This window comes from Thalassophryne amazonica, chromosome 10 (genome assembly GCF_902500255.1).
Source record: "Thalassophryne amazonica chromosome 10, fThaAma1.1, whole genome shotgun sequence".
NCBI lineage: Eukaryota > Metazoa > Chordata > Actinopteri > Batrachoidiformes > Batrachoididae > Thalassophryne > Thalassophryne amazonica.
The window spans coordinates 102,253,517-102,279,178 of record NC_047112.1 but is presented as its reverse complement, the minus strand read 5'-3'; the positions used below and the strand labels follow the sequence as shown (position 1 = coordinate 102,279,178).

Here is a 25,662-nt window from a genome sequence, read left to right as displayed (position 1 = left end):
AGTTCCATCTGGTTGTCGAGTCTGAAGTTTGTTGATCCCAATGTAAAGTTTTTCATAACCATTATACTGTTGGCATTGGGTGTAACTTACCAGCAACAAGAAAAATACAGCTGAAATGACATGGAAGTGAGGAGGGCCTAATCTATATGTATTTATAAATTAAAATTATATAGTTGTGTTTTGTTTTGTCTTGAAATGTTAAGCGGCATTGTTGTTGGACTGTGTTGAATTTTTTTTTCTTCTTCTTTTGCTTTCGTCCAAAAGGAAATACAATTTAAGTTTAAAAAAAAAGTTCCATCTGGTTGTCGAGTCTGAAGTTTGTTGATCCCAATGTAAAGTTTTTCATAACCATTATACTGTTGGCATTGGGTGTAACTTACCAGCAACAACAAAAATACAGCTGAAATGACATGGAAGGGAGGAGGGCCTAATCTATATGTATTTATAAATTAAAATTATATAGTTGTGTTTTGTTTTTGTTGTTTTCCAGACAGGCACATTAGTGTATTTTGGTGCATTTGTGATTCTATACTTTTCTGAGTTACCCACAAGTGAGGGGTCATGTGCATCCATTTTTCCCAAATCTTGTAAGTGGGTCATTTCATGAAAAGGGGTCACCATTACACAAGCCAACATTATTGTTCAGTAAAAACACAACAGCCTTATGTGCAGGGAAAAATATAAAATGAATGTCTCTATAATAATAATGAGTTGGATTTATAAAGCACTTTTCAAGACACCCAAAGCGCTTTACAAGTTGCATTATTCATCCAACATGCACATTCTAACATAGGTGGTGGTAAGCTACTAGTGTAGCCACAGCCGCCCTGAGGCAAACTGACAGACGCATGGCTGCCATTCTGCGCTTACGGCCCCTCCAACCACCACCTCATTCATACACAGGCAAGGTGGGTTAAGTGTCTTGCCCAATGACACAACAGCAACATGCAGATTTTTGATTGGTTGGGAGCCGAATTCGAACCGCCGACCCTTCGGTCACAAGACGCCTTGCTCTACCAACTGAGCTATTGCCACCTATATATATTGATTAAATAACTGTGATAACATAGACAAAATAATTACCTTGGAATTTTTCTTTTTTGAGTTTTTATTCTGAAAAGGGGGGCACCAAACCCCACCAAATTTGTGATACACAGCACTTAAGTATTATTTTAGTAAAATAAACAGAAATCACTTCAACTAATTTATCTGAATTGACTTCTGATTTGATGGGCTGACGGTAAAATTAATTTCCCCCCATAGTCCAGTGTCTTAATCACTTGGTATGGCTGCAGAGAGCATGCCCAAAATGTGGTGTCGAATGTAACCCATAGTGTCCCCGTCTGTTATATTTAAAACCCATGTTCCTAAAATGCTAATTTATTCAATAAATAAAACTCCAGCTGTGTTGTTTGAAAGCGCCACTCGTGAGAGCCTTAAACCCATGGGGAGATTGACTTTAGTTAAAAAATAAAGTAAGTCATCAATTATTCGCTTTATTTTTGTTGCGCACTCGAGTCCTACTATAGCCGCCAAAAATAGCACTCTGGTGCTTTTTCCAAAAAACGTATAAAATGACTTATCTCAATAGTGAATAGACCTTCTACGACTCTGTTGTAGCCTCTGCTCTCCTCTATGCTGTCGTCTATTGGGCCCCGGGCAGCACAGAGCGGGAGAGAAAGAGACTGAATAAGCTGGTCAGGAAGTCCAGCTCTGTCCTGGGCTGTCCTCTGGACTCTCTGGAGGAGGTGGCTGAGAGGAGGGTGTTAACCAAGTTCAAATCCATCATGGACAACTCCTCCCACCCTCTGCACCAGACTGTAGTGGAGCTGACCAGCTCGTTTAGTGACAGGTTGAGGCACCCTCAGTGCAAGAAGGAGCGATACCACAGGTCGTTCCTCCCTGCTGCTGTCAGGCTGTACAATAACACTGTAAAATAACCACATGCAATAATATGTCCACAAATCACATGCAATATTAATATGTCCACAAATCATGTGCAATAACAACTTGTTTACAAATCCCTGCACTAATGTCACCTTATCACATCTAAACTCCATTTCACATATTGTAAAGAAGATGCTCCTATCTCTTTTTCAATCCCAATCACGTTTATACACTCAACAAAAATATAAACGCAACACTTTTGGTTTTGCTCCCATTTTGTATGAGATGAACTCAAAGATCTAAAACTTTTTCCACATACACAATATCACCATTTCCCTCAAATATTGTTCACAAACCAGTCTAAATCTGTGATAGTGAGCACTTCTCCTTTGCTGAGATAATCCATCCCACCTCACAGGTGTGCCATATCAAGATGCTGATTAGACACCATGATTAGTGCACAGGTGTGCCTTAGACTGCCCACAATAAAAGGCCACTCTGAAAGGTGCAGTTTTGTTTTATTGGAGGGGGATACCAGTCAGTATCTGGTGTGACCACCATTTGCCTCATGCAGTGCAACACATCTCCTTCGCATAGAGTTGATCAGGTTGTCAATTGTGGAATGTTGGTCCACTCCTCTCCATCTTGTGTGTTTTTTAAGAGCTGACGTAACGTGAATTTCTCCTCTGTGAGATCAATAAAGTTTATCTTTATCTTTTATGTATTCCCCGTGGTCTATATATTCATATCTTAATTGACCATCATGTCACATCTTGGTGACCCCTTTTCATGAAATTACCCAAATACAGGACAGTTGGAAAATTTTAATATATATTGTCTTTGAAAATATATTGATATTTTAATAGCATTACAAAATTATTTCAATAATCTCAGATCCTATGAATTTTTTATGTTTTGCTAACTTATTATAAATTAAAAGAGGCGATGTGTCTGTTTAAGCGACATTTTGAGGATATTTAAACATAAGGTGACTGTTTTTTTTGCGCAGATTTTATCTTCAAAACAGGCAATTAACAGATGATCTATTCCACATATTTGCAATGTAACTCAGCCACATGGGGTATGCAGCCAGTACATTCTGAGTGCCAGTCCCAAGCCCGGATAAATGAGGAGGGTTGCATCAGGAAGGGCATCCGGCGTAAAACAAGCCAACCCAACTATGTAGACTAATAATCGAATTTCCATACCGGATCGGTCAAGGCCCGGGTTAACAAAGCCCGCCACTGGTGCTGTTGCCCAACAGGGTGCTGGTGGAAATTGGGCTACTGCTGGGCGAAGACGACGGAGAAGAGGAGGAGAACGTTTCCACAATCAGCTGGAGAAGAAGAAAACTAGAAGGGTGGAAATGAGAGTGGGGACTTTGAATGTTGGTAGTATGACTGGTAAAGGGAGAGAGCTGGTTGATATGATGGAGAGGAGAAAGGTAGACATATTTTGTGTGCAAGAGACCAAGTGGAAGGTAAGTAAGAGCAGAAGCATTGGTGGTGGGTACAAGTTGTTGTACCATGGTGAGGACAGGAAGAGAAATGATGTTGGGGTCATTTTAAAGGAAGAGTACGTTAAAAGTGTGTTGGAGGTTCAGCGAGTGTCTGACAGGGTGATGAGTGTGAAGTTGGAAATTGAAGGGGTGATGATGAATATCATCAGTGCATATGCCCCACAGGTAGGTTGTGAGATGAAGGAGAAAGATTTCTGGAGTGTGTTAGATGAGGTGGTGGAGAGTGTGCCCAAACATGAAAGAGTGGTGATAGAAGCAGACTTCAATGGGCATGTTGGTGAAGGGAACAGAGGTGATGAGGAAGTAATGGGTAGATATGGCATCAAGGATAGGAATGGGGAAGGACAGATGGTAGTTGATTTTGCAAAAAGGATGGAAATGGCTGTGGTGAACAACTACTTTAAGAAAAGGGAGGAGCACAGGGTAACATATAAGACTGGAGGAAGGTGCACACAGGTGGACTACATTCTCTATAGGAGATGCAAGCTAAAAGAAATCAGACTCTGTAAGGTGGTGGCAGGAGAGAGTGTTGCATAGGATGATTGTTTGTAAGATGACTTTAGAGGTAAAGAAGAATAATAATAGAGTGAGAGCTCAACAAAGGATTAGATGGTGGAAGTTGAAGGAGGAAGACTTGTGTGAAATTTAGCGAGCAGGTGAGAGAAGCACTGGTTGGAGGGGAAGCAATTTTGGACAACTGGAAAAGTACTGCAGATGTGGTGAGGGAAACAGCTAGGACAGTACTGGGTATGACATCTGGACAGTTGAAGGAAGACAAGGAGACTTGGTGGTGTAATGAAGAGGTCCAGGAAAGCATAAGGAGAAGGAGGTTAGCGAAAACGTTTTGGGATAGTCAGAGAGATGAAGAAAGTAGACAGGAGTACAGGGAGGTGCGGCGTAAGGTGAAAAGAGAAGTGGCAAAAGCGAAGGAAAAGGCATATTGTGAGCTGTACAAGAACTTGAATAGTAAGGAAGGAGAAAAGGACTTGTACCGAGTGGCCAGACAAAGGGACAGAGCTGGAAAGGATGTGCCGCAGGTTAGGGTGGTAAAAGATGCACATGGTAATGTGCTGACAAGTGAGGACTGTGTGCTGAGAAGGTGGAGGGAATATTTTGAAGAGCTGATGAATGAAGAAAATGAGAGAGAAAAGGCTTGATGATGTGGTGAGAGTAAGTCAGGAAGTACATGAGCTTAGTAAGGAGTAAGTGAGGGCTGCTATGAAGAGGATGAAGAGTGGAAAGGCAGTTGGTCCAGATGACATTCCAGTGGAGGCATGGAAGAGAGATGGCAGTGGAGTTTCTAACCAGATTGTTTAATAAAATCTTGGAAAGTGAGAGGATGCCTGAGGAGTGGAGACGAAGTGTGCTGGTTCCTATTTTCAAGAACAAGGGTGATGTGCAGAGCTGTAGTAACTGCAGAGGCATAAAGTTGATCAGCCACAGCATGAAGTTATGGGAAGGAGTAGTTGAAGCTAGGCTTAGAAAACAGGTGAAGATCTGTGAGCAGCAATATGGTTTCATGCCAAGAAAGAGCACTACAGATGCAATGTTTGCTCTGAGAATACTGTTGGAGAAGTACAGAGAAGGCCAGAAAGAGTTACATTGTGTGTTTGTGGACTTAGAAAAAGCTTATGATAGGGGGCCAAGAGAAGAGCTGTGGTATTGTATGAGGAAATCTGGAGTGGCAGAGAAGTATGTTAGGGTAGTGTAGGACATGTACAAGAATAGTGTGACAGCGGTGAGATGTGCAGTAGGAATGACAGACTCATTCAAGGTGGAGGTGGGATTACACCAAGGATCAGCTCTGTGTCCTTTCTTGTTTGCAGTGGTGATGGACAGGTTGACGAATGAGAACAGACAGGAGTCCCCATGGACTATGATGTTTGCAGATGACACTGTGATCTGCAGTGAGAGTAGAGAGCAAGTTGAGTCTAGTCTGGAGAGATGGAGATTTGGAGAGAAGGGGAATGAAAGTCAGTAGGAGCAAGACTGGGTACATGTGTGTGAATGGGAGGGAGCCCAGTGGAATAGTGCAGTTACAAGGAGTAGAATTGGTGAAAGTACATGAGTTTAAATATTTGGGGTCAACTGTTCAAAGTAATGGAGAATGTGGTAAAGAGGTGAAGAAGAGCGTGCAGGCAGGGTGGAGTGGGTGGAGAAAGGTGGCGGGAGTGATTTGTGACCGAAGAATATCAGCAAGAGTGAAGGGGAAAGTTTACAAGACAGTAGTGAGACCAGCTATGTTGTACAGTTTAGAGACGGTGGCACTAACAAAAAGACAGGAGGCGGAGCTGGAGGTGGCAGAGCTGAAGATGTTGAGATTCTCTTTGGGAGTGATGAGAATGAACAAGATTAGAAATGAACATTACAGAGGGACAGCTCAGGTGGGACGGTTTGGAGACAAAGTCAGAGAGGTGAGCTTGAGATGGTTTGTACATGTGCAGAGGAGGGACCCAGGGCATATAGGGAGAAGGATGCTGAGGATGGAGCCACCAGGCAGGAGGAGAAGAGGGAGGCCAAAGAGGAGGTTTATGGATGTGCTGAGGGAGGACATGCAGGTGGTTGGTGTAACAGAGGAAGATACAGAAGAGAGGGTGACATGGAAATGATTGATCTGCTGTGGCGACCCCTAACGGGAACAACCGAAAGGCAAAGAAGATATTTGCATTGTAATTGCTAACATGCAAAAATAAACAGATTTATTTTGCAGCATAATAATTATTAATTAATAACAGACAGACAGTAAACAGTTACTGTATTTGTTAGTAGTAGTAGGCAGATGCCAGTGTTTTCTGTATTTGTCACGGCACTTCCTGTGACATCTCTGTGCCACAAAAGATTCCAGTGTTTTCAGTTTATTTATTTCAGACATGTTCATATAAAACCATTAACAGACCATAGATGAAAAAATAAAAATACAAGTATAAAAAAGCCTTCACAATCATTCTTTATAAGAAGTGTATACATGACTATTCCAGAGTGCCAGCAATGATGAACGAGTCTGCTGCGGCAGATGCCAGTGTTTTCTGTACCTTCCGGGGCATATGCCAGTGTTTTCGTATCGTATCTGTGGCATGTTGTCTCGCCACTTCTGGTAGCACTTCCGATGGCAATTATATGTGCCACAGTAGATGCCAGCATTTCCTCTACCTGCGGCGACAGATGCCAGTGTTTCCTCTACCTGCCGGTGCAAATGCCAGTGTTCTGCCACTTTCCATATACAACCCCAATTTCAATGAAGTTGGGACATTGTGTAAAATGTAAATAAAAACAGAATACAATGATTTGCAAATCCTCTTCAACCTATATTTTATTAAACTTTATTGTTTTTGTGCAAATATTTGCTCATTTTGAAATGGATGCCTGCAACATGTTTCAAAAAAGCTGGGACAGTGGTATGTTTACCACTGTGTTGCATCACCTTTCCTTCTAACAACACTCAATAAGCGTTTGGGAACTGATGACACTAATTGTTGAAGCTTTGTAGGTGGAATTCTTTCCCATTCTTGCTTGATGTACGACTTCAGTTGTTCAACAGTCCGGGGTCTCCGTTGTCGTATTTTGTGCTTCATAATGCACCACACATTTTCAATGGGCGACAAGTCTGGACTGCAGGCAGGCCAGTCTAGTACCTGCACTCTTTTACTACGAAGCCAAGCTGTTGTAACAAGGGCAGAATGTGGCTTGGCATTGTCTTTCTGAAATAAGCAGGGATGTCCCTGAAAAAGACTTTGCTTGGATGGCAGCAGGTGTTGCTCCAAAACCTGGATGTACCTTTCAGCATTGATGGTGTCATCACAGCTGTGTAAGTTACCCATGCCATGGGCACTAACACCCCCCCATACGATCACAGATGCCGGCTTTTGAACTTTGCACTGGTAACAATCTGGATGGTCTTTTTCCTCTTTTGTCCGGAGGACACGGCGTCCATGATTTCTAAAAACAATTTGAAATGTGGATTCATCAGACCACAGCACACTTTTCCACTTTGCGTCTGTCCATTTCAAATGAGCTCAGACCCAGAGAAGACGGCGGTGTTTCTGGATGCTGTTTGATGTATGGCTTTCACTTTGCATGGTAGAGTTTTAACTTGCACTTACAGATGTAGCGACGAAGTGCTTTAACTGACAATGGTTTTGTGAAGTCTTTCTGAGCCCACGCAGTAAGATCCTTTACACAATTATGTTGGTTTTTAATGCAGTACCGCCTGAGGGATTGAAGGTCACAGGCATTCAATGTTGGTTTTCGGCCTTGCTGCTTACATGTAGAAGGTTCTCCAGATTCTCTGAATCTTCTGATTATATTATGAACTGTAGATGATGGAATCCCTAAATTCCTTGCAATTGAATGTTGAGAAACATTGTTCTTAAACTGTTGGACTATTTTTTTCACGCAGTTGTTCACAAAGTGGTGATCCACGCCACATCTTTGCTTGTGAACTGACACTCACCTGTTTACAATTAACCTGTTCGCCTGTGGAATGTTCCAAACAGGTGTTCTTTGATAAATGCTCATCAACTTTCCCAGTGTTTTGTTGCCCCTGTTCCAGCTTTTTTGAAATGTGTTGCAGGCATCCATTTTGAAATTAGTAAATATTTGCACAAAAAGAAAAAAAGTCTATCAGTTTGAACATTAAATATCTTGTCTTTGTGGTGTATTCAATTGAATATAGGTTGAAGAGGATTTGCAAATCATTGTATTCTGTTTTTATTTACATTTCACACAATGTCCCAACTTCATTGGAACTGGCGTTGTATTTCTTAGATTTTTTACAGTTATATTGATGACAACACTTATAGATGTGCACAAAGCTGAGCCTCTAGCAGAGACTGCTTTTAACAGGCTGGATTTATGATGGATGTGCACGCATACTAAGTCTTCTCACAGTGGAGAGCAGCTACTGCTTTTACCGTGACTGCATGAAAATGAACAGTTATTTAAAAATGAGTCATCGTAACATGACATCACACTTCTGTAAACTTTGCAATTGATCAGCAGATCCATTCTTAATGTTAGCAGCTACATTCCATTCAAGAGCGCGCTGGGACTTTTCCTCAAAGCTACATAAATGCTGTCAGAACCACTCGGAAAAAAAAGAGTACTTATGAGTACTTTATTTTTGGCAGTCTCTGTAGCTGTTTGTTGCGACTGCTGTATACTTTGAGACCAGTCATGGAAGTGCACATAGTAATCCCAGTGTATAACTGGATGTTCACTAACCGCCTAAATCTAAATTGTTATGAAGTCTGTGTGACATGTCCTTTAAAAGATTATAATAATCAAGACCATGCTTAAACCAGATCATACGTGAACTGAAATCAAGCTTATATGTCACCAATCCACAACTTCCTGAGTGCATATTTCAACTTTGTCCAGAGAATTCACAGATCAGTGCTCTAGTGGTATGTGCCATGACCAGAGACCAGAGCAGGGATTTGGAAAAATAAATAAGCAGGTTTAGTTAACATGTAGTTTAGGGCTGCTCATGTTATATAGTGAAAAAATAAAAGTTATGTGAGACTTGGGGGCACATGTTTTTGTTCCACTTGGGGTTTTATAGGTGCAGACCAAATTGGAACTCAATCAGATAAGATTTAGAGGTCCCCCAGAGAGACACATTTTCCTCTCCCTCCGCTGGCAAGGCAATGTCATCCTAATAGGAGAAGACTCTGATGCCATTATTTTTCTTTTAAGGGTACATGTGATGGCTTCTAATCACAAAAAGTGGTGGTTGAGTGGTCACCCAGAGGAGAACATTACTGGAATTTGTCTCCCTTTTTGCTTCTTTGAGGAAAATTGTTAATTTTGTGGGGGACCCCTAAATAATGTCCAATTACAATAAAATTTGGCACAGATCTTTTATTTTATTAGTGGAACAAGAACAACATGTGACCCAAAACAATTTGGAACATTTGACATTTTGAACAGGTCTAGTGTAGTCTGCCTGTCATAACGGCACTGGCAGTCACAGTTGTCAGAAATGCAAAAATTATAAATACTCGTATAAGACATCTTTCTCAATGGCATCTGTTAATGCAGACACATATCAACAAAGACATGCATTGTCAACTCCTCATATGTGTGTTGGACAATGACAGAGATTTTGTTATTTTTTCCCTCTATCACAGCAGCACAGGACAGCATAGTGGCCAAGTGCTCAGTGCTCTGGCTTTCAAAACAGAAGGTTCTCAGTTCAGGACCAACCCTGTACAATGACGAGACCTTAATCCAACTCTTACGTACACTTCACTTCTTCAAGAGTGGAATAAATAATTTAACTGCCTTATTGTTCCAGTACATTCAGAGTGAAGTAGGACTACTAAATTCCAATTAAAGCACAACAACTGAAATCAACTCTAGACTGTTTATCTGATGACTTTCAATAAAATAAAAAGAGAAAAACACACACGTCTGTGAAACAGGTCAACAATAAACTGCCCATTTTACTTTTGGTCACTTAACAATTAGGGACAATAAAATAAAGCCCTGTCATTTCAACACCTTCAACATGGTCAGAATTTAATTACCCTCAAATTACAGATGAAAGTCTAGATTTATGGGCTCATATTTATTGACACTCTGACCCTAAACCTGAGCTGGAGAGGTGGCAGAAAATGAATGAATAAATAAATATTTATTACCTTGTTGATGTCAAAGGAGAATGCGCAGACTGGTTGAATGGGTGACTGTGTGATGCTATCATGTCAACATCTCTTAATTCATTCATCCAAAAGTGGCTGGTGGTACCAAGGTGCCTCTCAGCGATGGTCCTCTTTGGGAAGAACACACTGCAGCTGCCACTGCAATCAATCAGTTTGGGCTACATGCAGGTGAAGATCAGGCTGGTTCTTGAGCTTAGAGTCCATTGACCAGTCAGTTAGGAATGCAAATGCCATGGTTCCTACCAGCCAGAAGTGGAATGCCCAAACTGAGGTCAACTGAGTGGTCAGTATGCTGCAGTATAAAGCGATCATCGGCAGAGTCCAGACAGGAAGAGGAGGGCAAGGGTGGGGAGAGGCACCGCAGCTTTGGTCCAATACTAACAGTAGAGAAAGGAAGGAGATGGGTGCAGCAGAGGTGACAAGGATGGAGGAAGAGCGCTATAAGATCAAGGCTGTGTCGAAGGAAATTGGACTACCTGGGAAAGAGTTTTCAATTGGAACATCAGATGATCAGACCTGGAGAAGATCCCACAAGCAAGGCTCAGCTTCCTTATCCGCTCAACCTTTGACATGCGCCCCTGTCCTCGGAAACTTCACCAGTGGTTTGGAAATGAGGAATGCTGCTTACTATGTGAAGCTCCCAAGATTGCACTCTCACAGCGGCGTTACAGGTGGCACCATGACCAGGTCCTGAGAAAGCTAGCCAAGGTGCTGGAGGGGCATCAACAGAGCAACAAAGGACCACCACCAGCAGAAGGTCACATCAGCTTTGTAACAGAAGCAGAGGAAGAAGTAACACCAAGCCAAGAGAAACAACAAGGCCTTTCTCCTCTAACAAGGAGTGGAACACGAGGGTTGACCTTTGCAGGCAGCGCCAGTTCCCATCCAGATTATCACCACTTCTCTCCACCCTAACATAGTTGTTTGGTCTACCAAAGCAAAGACTGTGCTCCTCATTGAGCTCACGGTACCAATGGAGGAAGGTATTGCAGCTGCCTTTGAGCAGGGAGACGTCCTTGTCACTGCTCCACCACCAGGAGACATTCCAGGATTAAAGGAGGGAAACGTTGGTAAATGGTGGTTCCTGGCTGATGTCCCTGCAGCAGATCCATGGGCACCAGTGGAGGTGCACAGGCAGCAATGCCCAGCAGGTTACTCCACCTACCTTTACACTTACTGGTTTCAATTCTTTTATGGTGTGACATACATAGAAGACAACAAAAACTCTGTCATGTCCCAACTGTTCCTTACCTTCTGACACGGCGTGAGGTTTGATGATACAGCATGTGCAGTCTGTGTAGACAGCAGTGTTGGAAGGACCGTGGCCAACTGTGCATGGGAAAAAAAACTCGATTTCCTGCAAAACAAAGTATGTATTAATTTCTGGAATTTGGCACATGGGATAGCATGGGATAGAATGCACTTTATCAGGATGTCACTATTTAAATGGCTAAATTAATATCAATACCGTTGTTGCCGCCGCAACTGAGTCAGAGCCATGTCCAACATTTTCGACAACATCTATTCCAAACTTGGCACGAGCACTCTGTGGCGCCTCTTTTCGTGCAACAGCAGAATCTGTAGGTCCCAGAAGGCTCTTCCAGACAGATATGGCCTCATCACCCATCAGCTCCATGGCAACCACAGGGCCCGAGGTGACAAACTGCAGCAGGTTACTGCAAAAAGGTCACAGTGACTGAATACACTACTTTTTAATCAAGTACTTACCAGCAGTCATTCATCTATGCTGTTTAGATGTCACTACATTATTAGGACATTATTCATCTGTTATATCTTAATGATAAATAACAACGTGCAGACAGCACCTATCCCTGTCATATGTATATGTACGGTGCATCCGCAAAGTATTCACAGCACTTCACTTTTTCCACATTTTGTTATTTTACAGCCTTATTCCAAAATGGATGAAATCATTTTTTCCCCTGAAAATTCTACTCACAACATCCCATAATGAGAACATGAAACACAACATCCCATAATGAAAACATGAAAAAAATAAATACATTTTTGCAAATTTATTAAAAATAAAAAACACTAAGAAATCATAAGAATTCACACCCTTTGCTCAATACATTGTTGATGCACCTTTGACAGCAATTACAGTCTCAAGTCTTCTTGAATATGATGCCACAAGCTTGGTGCACCTATTGTTGTGCAGTTTTGTCCATTCCTCTTTGAAGCATCTCTCAAGATCTATCAGGTTGGATGGGGAGTGTCGGTGCACAGCCATTTTCAGATCTCTCCAGAGATGTTCAATCGGATTCAGGTCTGGGCTCTGGCTGGACCACTCAGGGACATTCACAGAGTTGTCCTGAAGCCACTCCTTTGATATCTTGGCTGTGTGCTTAGGGTTATTGTCCTGCTGAAAGATGAACCGCCACCCCAGTCTGAAATCAAGAGCGCTCTGAAGCAGGTTTTCATTCAAGATATCTCTGTACATTGCTGCATTCATCTTTCCCTCAACCCTGACGAGTCTCCCAGTTTCTGTCACTGAAAAACATCCCCACCGCATGATGCTGACACCACCATGCTTCACTGCAAAAATGGTGCCTGTTTTCCTCCAAACATGACACCTGGCATTCACGTCAAAGATTTCAATTTTTGTCTCATCACACCAGAGAATTTTGTTTCTCATGGTCTGAGAATCCTTCAGGTGCCTTCTGACAAACTCCAGGTGGGCTGCCATGTGCCTTTTACTACAGAGAGGCTTCTGTCTGGCCACTTTATCATACAGGCCTGATTGGTGGATTGCTGCAGAGATGGATGTCCTTCTGGAAGGTTCTCCTCTCTCTACAGAGGAATGCTGGAGCTCTGACAGAGTGGCCATCGGGTTCTTGGTCAACTCCCTGACTAAGGCCCTTCTCCCCTGATCGCTCAGTTTAGACGGGCTCCCAGCTCTAGGAAGAGTCCTGGTGGATCCAAACGTCTTCCATTTACAGATGATGGAGGCCACAGTGCTCACTGGGACCCTCAAAGAAGCAGAAATGTTTGTGTGCCCTTCCCCAGATTTGTGCCTTGAGACAATCCTGTCTGCAAAGTCTACAGACAATTTCTTTGACTTCATGCTTGGTTTGTGTTCTGACATTCACTGTCAACTGTGGGACCTTATATGTAGACAGGTGTGTGCCTTTACAAATCATATACAATCAACTGAATTTACTACAGGTGGACTCCAATTAAGCTGTAGAAACATCTGAAGGATGATCAGTGGAAACAGGATGCACCTGAGCTCAAAATGGAGCTTCATGGCAAAGGCTGTGAATACTTATGTACATGTGATTTCTTTTATTTTTGATGAATTTGCAAAAATCTAAAACAACAACAACAAAAAAACCCCAACATTTTTCACACTGTCATTATCGGGTGTTGTGAGTACAGTTTTGAGGGAAAAAATGAATTTCATCCATTTTAGAATAAGGCTGTAACATAACAAAATGTGGAAACAGCGAAGTGCTGTGAATACTTTCCAGATGTACCGTGTGTGCGTGTGTGTCTGCCTGTGTTTTAGTATATTCTGTTATTCAAGGTATTTATAGTATTTTTATTAATATTTCATTTACATGTTTATTTTTCATTATATATATATTCCCCCTTACAACTTCGCTGCTTGCTCACACTCACTCAAGACAAAAAAATGGTTTATAGGTGCTTACTTGAAGAAAGGTTTTGACTGATATTCCGCATAGAAGTCTGCAGCTTGGCTCCTGTGGCAAAGTTACTGTAAGTATTCAATACAATCTCTGGATATCATAAATTGACAGAGATTTAATCCAATGACTTTTATTAAGTCAGTTACTTGCAAGTGTATGGAAATGTACCTTCTTGGAATCTGTCTTCAGTGAGGCTCTGACCTTACCATGTAAGCTTCGTCATTTTGGCTTTGATCACAATCAGGTTGTGGGAATATATTAACTCAAGGACATCTCCAATCTTCGTAACAGCATCTGGCTTAATCAGTGCAAGAGTTCTAATAAAAGAAGATAGAAGAAAAAAGGCAGATAGGAGGAAAAGTGAGTGTGAATGGACAATATCTGACATGAGTTTAGGAAAAACAATTCATCAACACCAAGCACAAAACGTAAGAGGCATACACCTTAGCTCGGCAACTGCAATGAAATTTGTATTACCATATTTTTTATTTTTGCGCATAAGTCACTTTTTTCTTTTTTACTAGTTTAGGAGATTCTGTGACTTTTATATACCAAAAAATAAAATAAATGAAATACTCATTTTTAATAATAGTAATTGTAACGACTATATATATACGAGGTCTGTTAGAAAAGTATTTTTATTTTTTTCAAAAACCTGATGGATTTGAATCACATGTGCTTGCATGAGCCAACCTTGAACCTTTGTGCGCATGCGTGAATTTTTTCATGCCTGTCGATTGCGTCATTTGCTTGTAAGCAGCCTTTGTGTGAGGTGTGTATCGTGCGCTCGGTGTTTTTTCATTCCAAGGAAAAAGACGGAACGACTGGAGCAGTGCCGCATCAAATTTTGCCAGAAACTGGGCGACAGCCAGGTGGAAACCATTCGGATGATTCAGACGGCTTTCGTTGACGATCCTATGGGCATCAGACAGATTAACGACTGGTACAACTGGTTTAAAGATGTCCGTACAACGGTGGAGATCGAGCAACGCTCCGGGCAGCCATCAACATACTGAAATGACCAGATCATTTCCAAAGTGAATGCTGTGGTGATGCGGGACCGTCGTGTGACTGTCCGAGAAATTGCAGAAGAGGTGGACATCAGCACTTTTTCGGTACATTCCACTGTGACAGAAGATTTGGCCATGAAAAGAGTTGCAGCGAAATTCATGCCGATGGCTTCGGCACGAAGCTGATGGCGGCGCAAAAGTGCCTTCGTGTTGAAGTCTCACAGGACATGTTGTGACATGCCCACCTCTTCCACAATTTCTCGGATAGTCACACGACTGAAAAGCCACCGAAAGCCGTCTGAATCTTCCGAATGGTGGAAGAGGTGGGCATCTTGTGAGACTTCAACACGAAGGCGCTTTTGCTCCATCAGCAGCGGCACGAATTTCGCCGCCACTCCTTTTCATGGCCAAATCTTCTGTCACTGTTATGTGTCGGATGCAGCTCGGAGAACCGACCAGCGTTTGAAGGACCCAGTATGAAATAAGCAGAGCACGGTACAAAGGCTAACTGAATTTAATACATAACAGTGATACAAAAAATAACAAAAGAAAGTGCGGTCTGGCGTGGTGCGCTCCCAGCAGCGCTAACGGTCCGGAGCCAGAAGCTGTTCGGACCCAAGGACCCCGCCGACACCCCCCAGGTGGCCGCAACAAACCGAGTCTGTGAAAGAAGGAACCATTATGTGAGTCCACACTCTACACACAGAGAGAACACTTAAAGGTGTACAAACAGCAAACACTTCCTGGCTTGATTACTAATCAGCTTCCCAACCTGCAGGCATGGAACATCCAGTTCACAAAACTCCACTGCAGTGGAAGCCGATACATGACTAACATACAGCTCAATATAAAAAGGTGTGAGGGACACCACATTTACTGACTGTATAAATGTTAGTCACAAAATCTAACGTACCTCAGGAAGTGTGCTGACGAGCGTGAGACCTCACCCCCTCCTCTTTCACAGACCGTGCATCAAACCCTGGACGTTCTCTGCATCCACTGATGATGAGATGGCTCCCGAGACGACGATCTCACCCGTCTGGTCACAAGGTCGAGTCTCTGGCAAATACACACTGTATACTCCAGTCTTAAATGCCACCATGTTCCAATCCATATAGATGCACCTCAGCTGTGAGTCCTGACGAGCCGCAGGTGATCAGGGTGAGGTCCTGATAACCTCAGCAACACAGCCACTCAGTCCCAAATGCAAGCCACCTGGAAGGAAAAACAAAAGACAGAAACAAAAAGGCAGCCAGGCCCCCCAGCCATACAACAGTCACAGTGGAATGTGCCGAAAAAGTGCTGATGTCCACCTCTTCCGCAATTTCTTGGATAGTCACACGACGGTCCCGCATCACCACAGCGTTCACTTCGGAAATGATCTGGTCATTTCAGCATGTTGATGGCCGCCCGGAGCACGGCTCGCTCTCCACCATTGTGCAGACGTCTTTAAACCGGTTGTACCGCTCCTTAGTCTGTGTGATGCCCATAAGATCATCACCGAAAGCCGTCTGAATCATCCGAATGGTTTCCACCTGGCTGTCGCCCAGTTTCTAGCAAAATCTGATGCAGTCGCGCTGCTCCAGTTGTTCCGCCATTTTCCTTGCAAAGAAAAACCGACTAGAGACTACACCCATCCTCACACAAAGGCTGCTTACAAGCAAATGACGCAATCGACAGGCATGAAAAAATTCACGCATGCGCACAAAGGTTCAAGGTTGGCTCATGCAAGCACATGTGATTCAAATCCATCAGGTTTTTGAAAAAAAATAAAAAGGTCGGATACTTTCCTAACAGACCTCGTATGTAATCCTTTTACAGGAATCCTGTAAGACAGCTCGGTGGATTAGTGGTTAGCAGTGTTGCTTCACAGCGAGATGGTCATGGGTTCAGTTCCCACCTGTGGCCTTTCTGTGTGGAGTTTGCACTGTCTCCCTGTGTTTGCATGGGTTCTCTCCAAGTGCTCCGGCTTCCTCCCACATCCAAAGATACGCAGGTTAGGTGGACTGGATACTTTAAATTGTCCATAGGTGTGCGCACGGGTGTGAATGTGTTTGTTTGTCTATATGTGGCCCTGCAACAGACTGGTGTCCTGTTCAGGGTGTACCTCGCCTCAATCTCTATGACTACTGGGATAGGCTCCAGCCCCCCATAACCTTCAATTGGAGTAAGCGGTTGAAGATGACTGAGTGAGGAATCTAGGAACACAAAATAAGCTAACAATAAAGGAATAAATACCGACAATACAAAGAACACTACAAAAATGCACAAAATTCCAAATTAAAGAGTTGATAACACAGAAAAAAGGTGCAATTTATACTCTGGTGCGACTTATATACCAAAAACTCTCAGTCATTTTTTTTAATAATAATAACTCATGACATATTCCTTTCATAGAAATCTAGGAACTCAACAAATTAAATTAATAAAAAAAGAATAAATATCAATAATACAAAGTACACCACAAAAATGCACAAAAATTCCAAATTAAAGAACTGATAATACAGAAAAAAGTTGCAATTTATACTCCGGTGCAACATACCTACCAAAAAAAACAAACAACAACAACAACAACAAAAACAAAAACAGACATTCGTTTTTAATAATAACTGTAATGACTATTTAAATATTCCTTTCACAGAAATCTAGGAACTAAACAAAATAAACTAATAAGCAGCGTGTTGCCCGTGGGGATTCATTGCTCTAGGTTTGGTAGTGTTTGTGCAAACACTACCAAATTTGTATGTTACTGCTGAAAATAAGTATTTGAACACCTACCAACCAGCAAGAATTCTGTCTCACACAGACCTGTTAATTTTTCTTTAAGAAGCCCTCTTATACTGAACTCTTTACCTGTATTAACTGCACCTGTTTGAACTTGTTACCTATATAAAAATACAGAGGAGGGTTTTATTAAAACGAAGACCTGAAAGTTTAGCTACAAATTGCCAGAAGGTACATCTGAGATGCAAGCCTACATTTAATGATTTGGTGAAAGAAAACCCTCCTCTGTACCACTTCATCATGAAGCTGTATGACTGAGGACACAAAATGCAAAACATGCACTATGCACAATTTCTCCAATCACAGCCACAGAAGCCTGTAACTTCTGAGATGTCTGGGTTGTCTTCTCCTTCTTGCACAGTCACTCAGTTTTTGAGAACTGTCTACTCCACACAGATTTACCAGAGAGTGACAAACTGTTCATATTTCTTCATAACTGATGTAAATAAAGTTCGAGACATTCAGTGACTTGGAAATGTTCATGTATCCATCCCCTGACTTGTCTGAACTAAACTGGCAATTAAATTGATTATTTACAGGTATTATACCAAAGGGGCTGATTACTTATGCAACCCATCACCTTGGCTTCTTTATTTTTAATTAATTTACATCACGTTGTACAGATTTATTTTCAGTTTGAGTTTAAAGAAGATAATTTTATAAATTTTTATATTGAGAAACTTGATCTACTTTTTGTATTTGAAATGCCATAAACAAATTAAAATGCAAGAAATACCAAGGGGCTGAATACTTTTGCAAGCCAGTGTATATAGATGATTTACCACCCCCTGCTGGAAATGGTGTGTGAATCCAGAATGTAATTATCAACGTCCATTGTTCAGTGTTGTTAGCAAATATCCGTAGTTTCTCCAAAAATATTAGTCCTATCAACGTTCCGTTTTGGCGGTGTTCATCCTTAACCCAAAACACATAAGCATACCAAACAGCAAATGTCAGCTCTCCCAGTTTGTCCATGATTGAAGTTATACACACACATGCATACATGTACGCAGATGCCACTTCTCTTTTAATATATTGTGGCGAGTTACGCGTAAGATCAAAAACCGAGCCAGAGCTTTTCTGTCTTCTCTGCATTCAAACAGGTGCTTTTGTTTTTGCATACCCACAAATAGAGACGGTGGCAAAAGACATCAAACACACTACACTTCCCACTCATGGTAACATAACACTTAACTAAACTGAATAAACCAACTGAACTACAAAAACACAATAACTCAATAACACTAACAACACTGTTAAACTAACATGAACCACAATAACAACATTTAAAACTCCCAAACCCCAAATTCTCATGGTGAATTGCAGCACAACATCGATTGTTCACTGTTGTTACCTAATATCCCATATTTCTCGAAAAATATTAGTCCTATCAACTCTTATTTTTGCATCATTTGACCCAAAATGCATAAGTATACCAAACTTCAAATGTCAGCTCTCTCCAGTTTCTCCATGATCAAAGCCATACTCGTGCATGTACACATACACACACAAAGAGGCCACTTGGCTGCTATAATATAGATTAAAGAATAAATACCAATAATACAAAGCACACTACAAAAATGCAGAAAAATTCCAAATTAAAGAACTGGTAATACAGAAAAAGGTGTTAACTTATACTCCAGAAAATATGGTAAATGTATAATTTTATATTAAATATATAACCTACAACGCCAATTCCAATGGAGTTGGGACGTTGTGTAAAATGTAAATAAAAACAGAATACAATAATTTGCAAATCCTCTTCAACCTATATTCAATTGAATACACCACAAACACAAGATATTTAATGTTCAAACTGATACACTTTATTGTTTTTGTGCAAATATTTGCTCATTTTGAAATGGATGCCTGCAACACATTTCAAAAAAGCTGGGACAGTGGTATGTTTACCACTGTGTTACATCACCTTTCCTTCTAACAACTCTCAATAAGCATTTGGGAACTGAGGACACTTGGGTATAAAAGGAGCATCCCCAAAAGTCTCAGCCATTCATAACCAAAGATGGGATGAGGATCACCACTGTGTGAACAAGTGCATGAAAAAATAGTCCAACAGTTTAAGAACAATGTTTCTCAACATTCAGTTGCAAGGAATTTAGGGATTCCATCATCTACAGTCCATAATATAATCAGAAGATTCAGAGAATCTGGAGAACTTACCGCGTGGGCTCAGGAACACTTCAGAAAACCACTGTCAGTTAACACAGTTTGTCGCTACATGTACAACTGCAAGTTAAAACTCTACCATGCAAAGCAAAAGCCATATATCAACAACATCCAGAAACGCCGCTGCCTTCTCTGGGCCCGAGCTCCTTTGAAATGGACAGACGCAAAGTGGAAAAGTGTGCTGTGGTCTGATGAGTCCACATTTCAAATTGTTTTTGGAAATCATGGACGTCATGTCCTCTGGACAAAAGAGGAAAAAGACCATCCAGATTGTTACCAGCGCTAAATTCAAAAGCCAGCATCTGTGATGGTATGGGGGTGTGTTAGTGCCCATGGCATAACTTACACATCTGTGATGGCACCATCAATGCTGAAAGGTCCATCCAGGTTTTGGAGCAACACATGCTGCCATCCAAACAACGTCTTTTTCAGGGACGTCCCTGCTTATGTCAGCAAGACAATGTCAAGCCACATTCTGCACATGTTACAACAGCGTGGCTTCATAGTAAAAGAGTACGGGTACTTGACTAGACCTGTCACCCATTGAAAATGCGTGGCGCATTATGAAGCGCAAAATATGACAACGGAGACCCGGGACTGTTGAACAACTTAAGTCATACAGCAAGCAAGAAAGGGAAAGAATTCCACCTGCAAAGCTTCAACAATTAGTGTCCTCAGTTCCCAAACACTTATTGAGTGTTGTTAGAAGGAAAGGTGATGTAACACAGTGGTAAACATACCACTGTCCCAGCTTTTTTGAAATGTGTTGCAGGCATCCATTTCAAAATGAGCAAATATTTGCACAAAGTTTATCAGTTTAAACATTAAATAGCTTGTCTTTGTGGTGTATTCAATTGAATATAGGTTGAAGAGGATTTGCAAATCATTGTATTCTGTTTTTATTTACATTTTACACAATGTCCCAACTTCAATGGAATTGGGGTTATAGTATAAGTCTTCATAGTTTTAAATTTGTATTCTCTGTTGGTCAGTACTGCTGAATATATTTGGCACCTCATGGCACATACGAAGCAGTATGTGGCCAGAAAAAAACAACAACAACAACAACAACAACAACAACAAAAAAACAACATAATTTGCTCTGACACATGGAGCCTGAAATATCAAAATTATCTCTCAATTTACTCTTGGAGTACAGCTCTTCAAAACTTTGTAACAAAATTGTGTTGATGACTGAATTGCTAATTTTATGATGCCATGTCAGAAAAAAATAAGATCAGTAATCTGTCTTTCAAAGTCAATCCATTATTTTGGGGTGCCAAATATTGTAAATACCAAATTTGAGCTTTGATATAAAGTTGGTATATCAATATGCTCTCCACAAAAAATTATGAAGTGGCTGACCACTTGCCCACATGGTCAAATCATAGAAACTGGAGGTCTATTTTTGACATTCTATGATCTTGTTCGATTTTCAAGAGTCAATAATTCAAAAACCCTTCAAGTTTTGACCACAATGTTTTACACACATATAACTAGTACCCCAGATATGTGTATTCTACAATATGAAGATTATCCATTGAATCCCTTCTTTTGTACAGCTCTTTGAAATTTTGTAATTTTTTGCGAGAATTGACAAAGTGCCATTTTTGTGATGCTACAGAATGAAAAATTAGCTCTGTATCCCATTTTTAAAATTTACTACTGTATCTGTGGTGCCCGAATAGGGTGTATTCCAAATCTGAGCTTTATATCTGCATTTGTAGCTGAGATAATGCCTTTTAAAAATGAAAAAAGCTCAAGATGCATTCGCGAGTGTAAAATAGGATTGTGGGAACCCTGATTAAAATTTTTTTTTCTAAAAAACTACTTGGAATTAAGCAGAAATAGTTTGAATGTGTTCATCAGACATACAAGGTCTGTTAGAAAAGTATCCGACCTTTTTATTTTTTGCAGAAACCATATGGATTTGAATCACGTGTGATTGCATCAACCAAGCTTGAACCTTTGTGCACATGCGTGAGTTTTTTCACGCCTGTTGGTAGCGTCATTCGCCTGTGAGCAGGCTTTGTGTGAGCAGTGGTCCAACCCTCTCGTCGGATTTTTATTGCGAATAAATGTCTGAACGATTTGGAGCTTTGCTGCATCAAATTTTTCCAGAAACTGTGAGAGACCTCCAGGTGGACACCATTCGGAAAATTCATATGGCTTTCAGCGTCGATTTTTCACGTTGGAAATGATCTGGTTGTTTTAGCGGGGTGTCAGCCTGTCGATCGGCGCTCGGAGTGCGCTGCGCTCTCAGACGCTGTGGGCGGTCTTTAAACCGGCTGAAGCACTCCTTAATCTGTGTAATCCCCATAAAATCGTCGCTGAAAGCCATATGAATTTTCCGAATGGTGTCCACCTGGAGGTTTTTCACAGTTTCTGGAAAAATTTGATGCTCCAAAGCTCCAAATCGTTCAGACATTTATTCGCAATAAAAATCCGACGAGAGGGGTGGACCACTGCTCACACAAAGCCTGCTCACAGGCAAATGACGCAACCGACAGGCGTGAAAAAACTCACGCATGCGCACGAAGGTTCAAGCTTGGCTAATGCAATCACACGTGATTCAAATCCATATGGTTTTTGCAAAAAATAAAAAGGTCGGATACTTTTCTAACAGACCTCGTACGTGGGTACATGTAAAAAAAACAAAAAATCATGAGAATCTGAGTTGGTGACCCGGAAAGATTTTGGAAAATCTGATGATTTCATGTGGAATGCCCCTTAAGTCTAGTTGATATTTTCTCCTGCTAGACCGATGTCTAGTTAAAATACTTGTCCTTAGTGATTAAAATAGTTCGAAAAGACCAACGATTTTTTTATTTTTATTTTGCACCTTAAATAACTGAGCCGCTGCTCGCACCCTCACAGAGATGTGGACCCACACCACTGACTTCACGAATGAAACTAAGTCAATAAAGGAGAACTGTGTAAAAACATATGCATTGTAAATGTATTGTAATGGACTGATGAGTCATGCAGCGAACACAGCAGCAGCTGCAGGACATGTCAGCACAGCAGCCCAGCTGGAACAGATCAGATCAGTGTAACCTTCAACAATAATATTTGGGAATGTGTGGGTGTCAGAGTAAGTTTAATATTTTCCTTAAATAATTTAATGTAAATTAATTTTACTGACTTGATATCCGGGTCAGAACGGAATTTAACACGTATTTTGCAAGCATTTTTCTGAGTGTGTTCAGTTGCAAATCCGCATTGAAAAAGCATTAACATATGGGCACTTCGTCAATATTTTTCCCAGTTAGGAGGTGTCATGACTCTTGTCCATGAAGCGGACATTCGCATTTAGTAGGGAGCATTGGGAGTGCAGACTCTAGTTCTTATATTAACCTCTGTGCTCCCCGCCTACAGTGACGTCAAGTCCACTGGATCCACCGTGAGGGAAATCTCACCTTTGATCTTTGTTGGACTAGCTTGACATTTCAAACCTGATTTTCTGTTGTTGCATTGAGGATATGATCAAGCACTACATTTGCAGCAAAATTGTAGAGTGTGTCAAAACATTTGCACAGTAATGTAGAAAAAATTATAACCCCTTAATATAGATGTCTGCACAAAAACTAAAATACAAATACTCCTAGCCTGTGTGACATGTAACTGCAGAGGTTGATGTGGACTTATCGTACGACCTGCACAATCATACCTTTCTTTTTTGCTGCCAAGTTTGCTGGATGTGTACTGATCTCCATATTCAATCAGATTGAGCTGCCGTGAAAAAACATTTACTCGATTTCCAATGAACAGGTCCTCTTGATGGAGGTCATCATATTTGGTCCTTCTCAAAAACATCCGACGGTTTTTCACATCAAACTGTAAAAAAACAATTACAGTAGCTTAGCAAAATTAACCTGTTGCAGACCTGAACATTTTCTAAAGAGCATACAATGGGGCCAAAAAGTATTTAGTCAGCCCATGACTGTGCAAGTTCTCCTACTTAGAAAGATGAGAGAGGTCTGTAATTTTCAACATAGGTACACTTCAACTATGAGAGACAAAATGAGAAAAAAAAAATCCACGAAATCACATTGTAGGATTTTTAAAGAATTTATTTGTAAATTATGGTGGAAAATAAGTATTTGGTCAATAACAAAATTTCAACTCAATACTTTGTAACATAATCTTTGTTGGCAATGACAGAGGTCAAACATTTCCTGTAAGTCTTCACCAGGTTTGCACACACTGTAGCTGGTATTTTGGCCCATTCCTCCATGCAGATCTCCTCTAGAGCAGTGATGTTTTGGGGCTGTTGCTGGGCAACATGGACTTTCAACTCCCGCAACAAATTTTCTATGGGGTTGAAGTCTGGAGACTGGCTTGGCCACTCCAGGACCTTGAAATGCTTTTTACTTAGCCACTCCTTCATTGCCAGAGCAGTGTGTTTGGGATCATTGTCATGCTGGAAGACCCAGCCACGTTGCATCTTCAATGCTCTCACTGAAGGAAGGAGGTTTTGGCTTAAAATCTCACGATACATGGCCACGTTCATTCTTCCCTTAACACAGATCAGTCGTCCTGTCCCCTTTGCAGAAAAACAGCCCCAAAGCATGATGTTTCCACCCCCATGCTTCACAGCAGGTATGGTGTTTTTGGAATGCAACTCAGCATTCTTCTTCCTCCAAACATGACTAGCTGAGTTTTTACTAAAAAGTTCTATTTTGGTTTCATCTGACCACATGATATTCTCCCAATCCTCTTCTGGATCATCCATATGCTCTCTGGCAAACTTCAGACGGGCCTGGACACGTACTGGCTTAAGCAGGGGGACACGCCTGGCACTGCAGGATTTGAGTCCCTCTCTGCGTAGTGTGCAGCCTTTGTTACTTTTGTCCCAGCTCTCTGCAGGTCATTTATCAGGTCCATCCGTGTAGTTCTGGGATTTTTGCTCACAGTTCTCATGATCATTTTGACCCATCTTGCGAGGAGACCCAGATCAAGGGAGATTATCAATGGTCTTGTATGTCTTCCATTTTCTTACAATTGCTCCCACAGTTGATTTATTCACACCAAGCTGCTTGACTATTGTAGATTCACGCTTCCCAGCCTGATGCACATCTACAATTTTCTTCCTGGTGTCCTTCGACAGCTCTTTGGTCTTGACCATGGTTGAGTTTGGAGTATGACTGTTTGAGTCAGACTCCAAAGGTATCTTTTACACAGATAATGAGTTCAAACAGATGCCATTAATACAGGTAACAGGTGGAGAACAGAAGAGCTTCTTAAAGAAGTAGTTACAGGTCTGTGAGAGCCAGAAATCTTGTTTGTTTGTGGGTGACCAAATACTTATTTTCCACCATAATTTACAAATAAATTCTTTAAAAATCCTACAATGTGATTTCCGGGATTTTTTTCTCATTTTGTCTCTCACAGTTGAAGTGTACCTATGATGAAAATTACAGACCTCTCTCATCTTTCTAAGTAGGAGAACTTGCACAATCAGGGACTGACTAAATACTTTTTGGCCCCACTGTAACTGTGTGTTAAAAATGTAATAAGACATTTGTGTAATAAAGGTCTATATCTCAAATGTTCTTACTGTAGGATTTATTACAACACTGAAGCAGTGAAAATGGCATGACATTAAATGAAAAAGCTTACATTTTATACATGTACATACATCATATAAAAACAACAAAAAGTGACACATCACTGTAGAGTTCATTTAAAATAAAAATAAAACAGAGTAGTACACAGTGTGTTACATCACAAAAAACATAGAAGGCCAATCCCAATGAGTAGTTGGCATGGCGATGACAAAGCTTTGCCAATCTAAGGGAGGCCAGGGGTATGATCCCCTACCACAGAAAAATAGGAAAATAAATAAATAAATAAATTGTGCTCTCTTGTGGCTTCTAGTGCATTCTGAGTGTCATATTTTCAGTTTTATTTGCTTGTGTAAAGCACTATTTTTGGTTGCA

The 25,662-nt window shown here is 41.1% G+C and overlaps 1 protein-coding gene across 2 annotated transcripts in view; it reads right to left on the bottom strand.

Moving 5' to 3' along the window:
* nme7 (NME/NM23 family member 7) overlaps positions 1 to 25,662 on the bottom strand; it is a 137,398-nt gene that overhangs the window by 102,012 nt on the left and 9,724 nt on the right. For both annotated transcript variants that reach the window (XM_034180654.1, XM_034180652.1), the window contains exons 3-7: positions 23,391 to 23,557; positions 13,946 to 14,056; positions 13,743 to 13,793; positions 11,537 to 11,744; positions 11,320 to 11,425 (exon numbers count right to left, since the gene is read on the bottom strand). In XM_034180654.1, the coding sequence (XP_034036545.1) occupies positions 11,320 to 11,425; positions 11,537 to 11,744; positions 13,743 to 13,793; positions 13,946 to 14,056; positions 23,391 to 23,557 (643 nt within the window). The remainder of the gene's footprint in view (positions 1 to 11,319; positions 11,426 to 11,536; positions 11,745 to 13,742; positions 13,794 to 13,945; positions 14,057 to 23,390; positions 23,558 to 25,662) is intronic.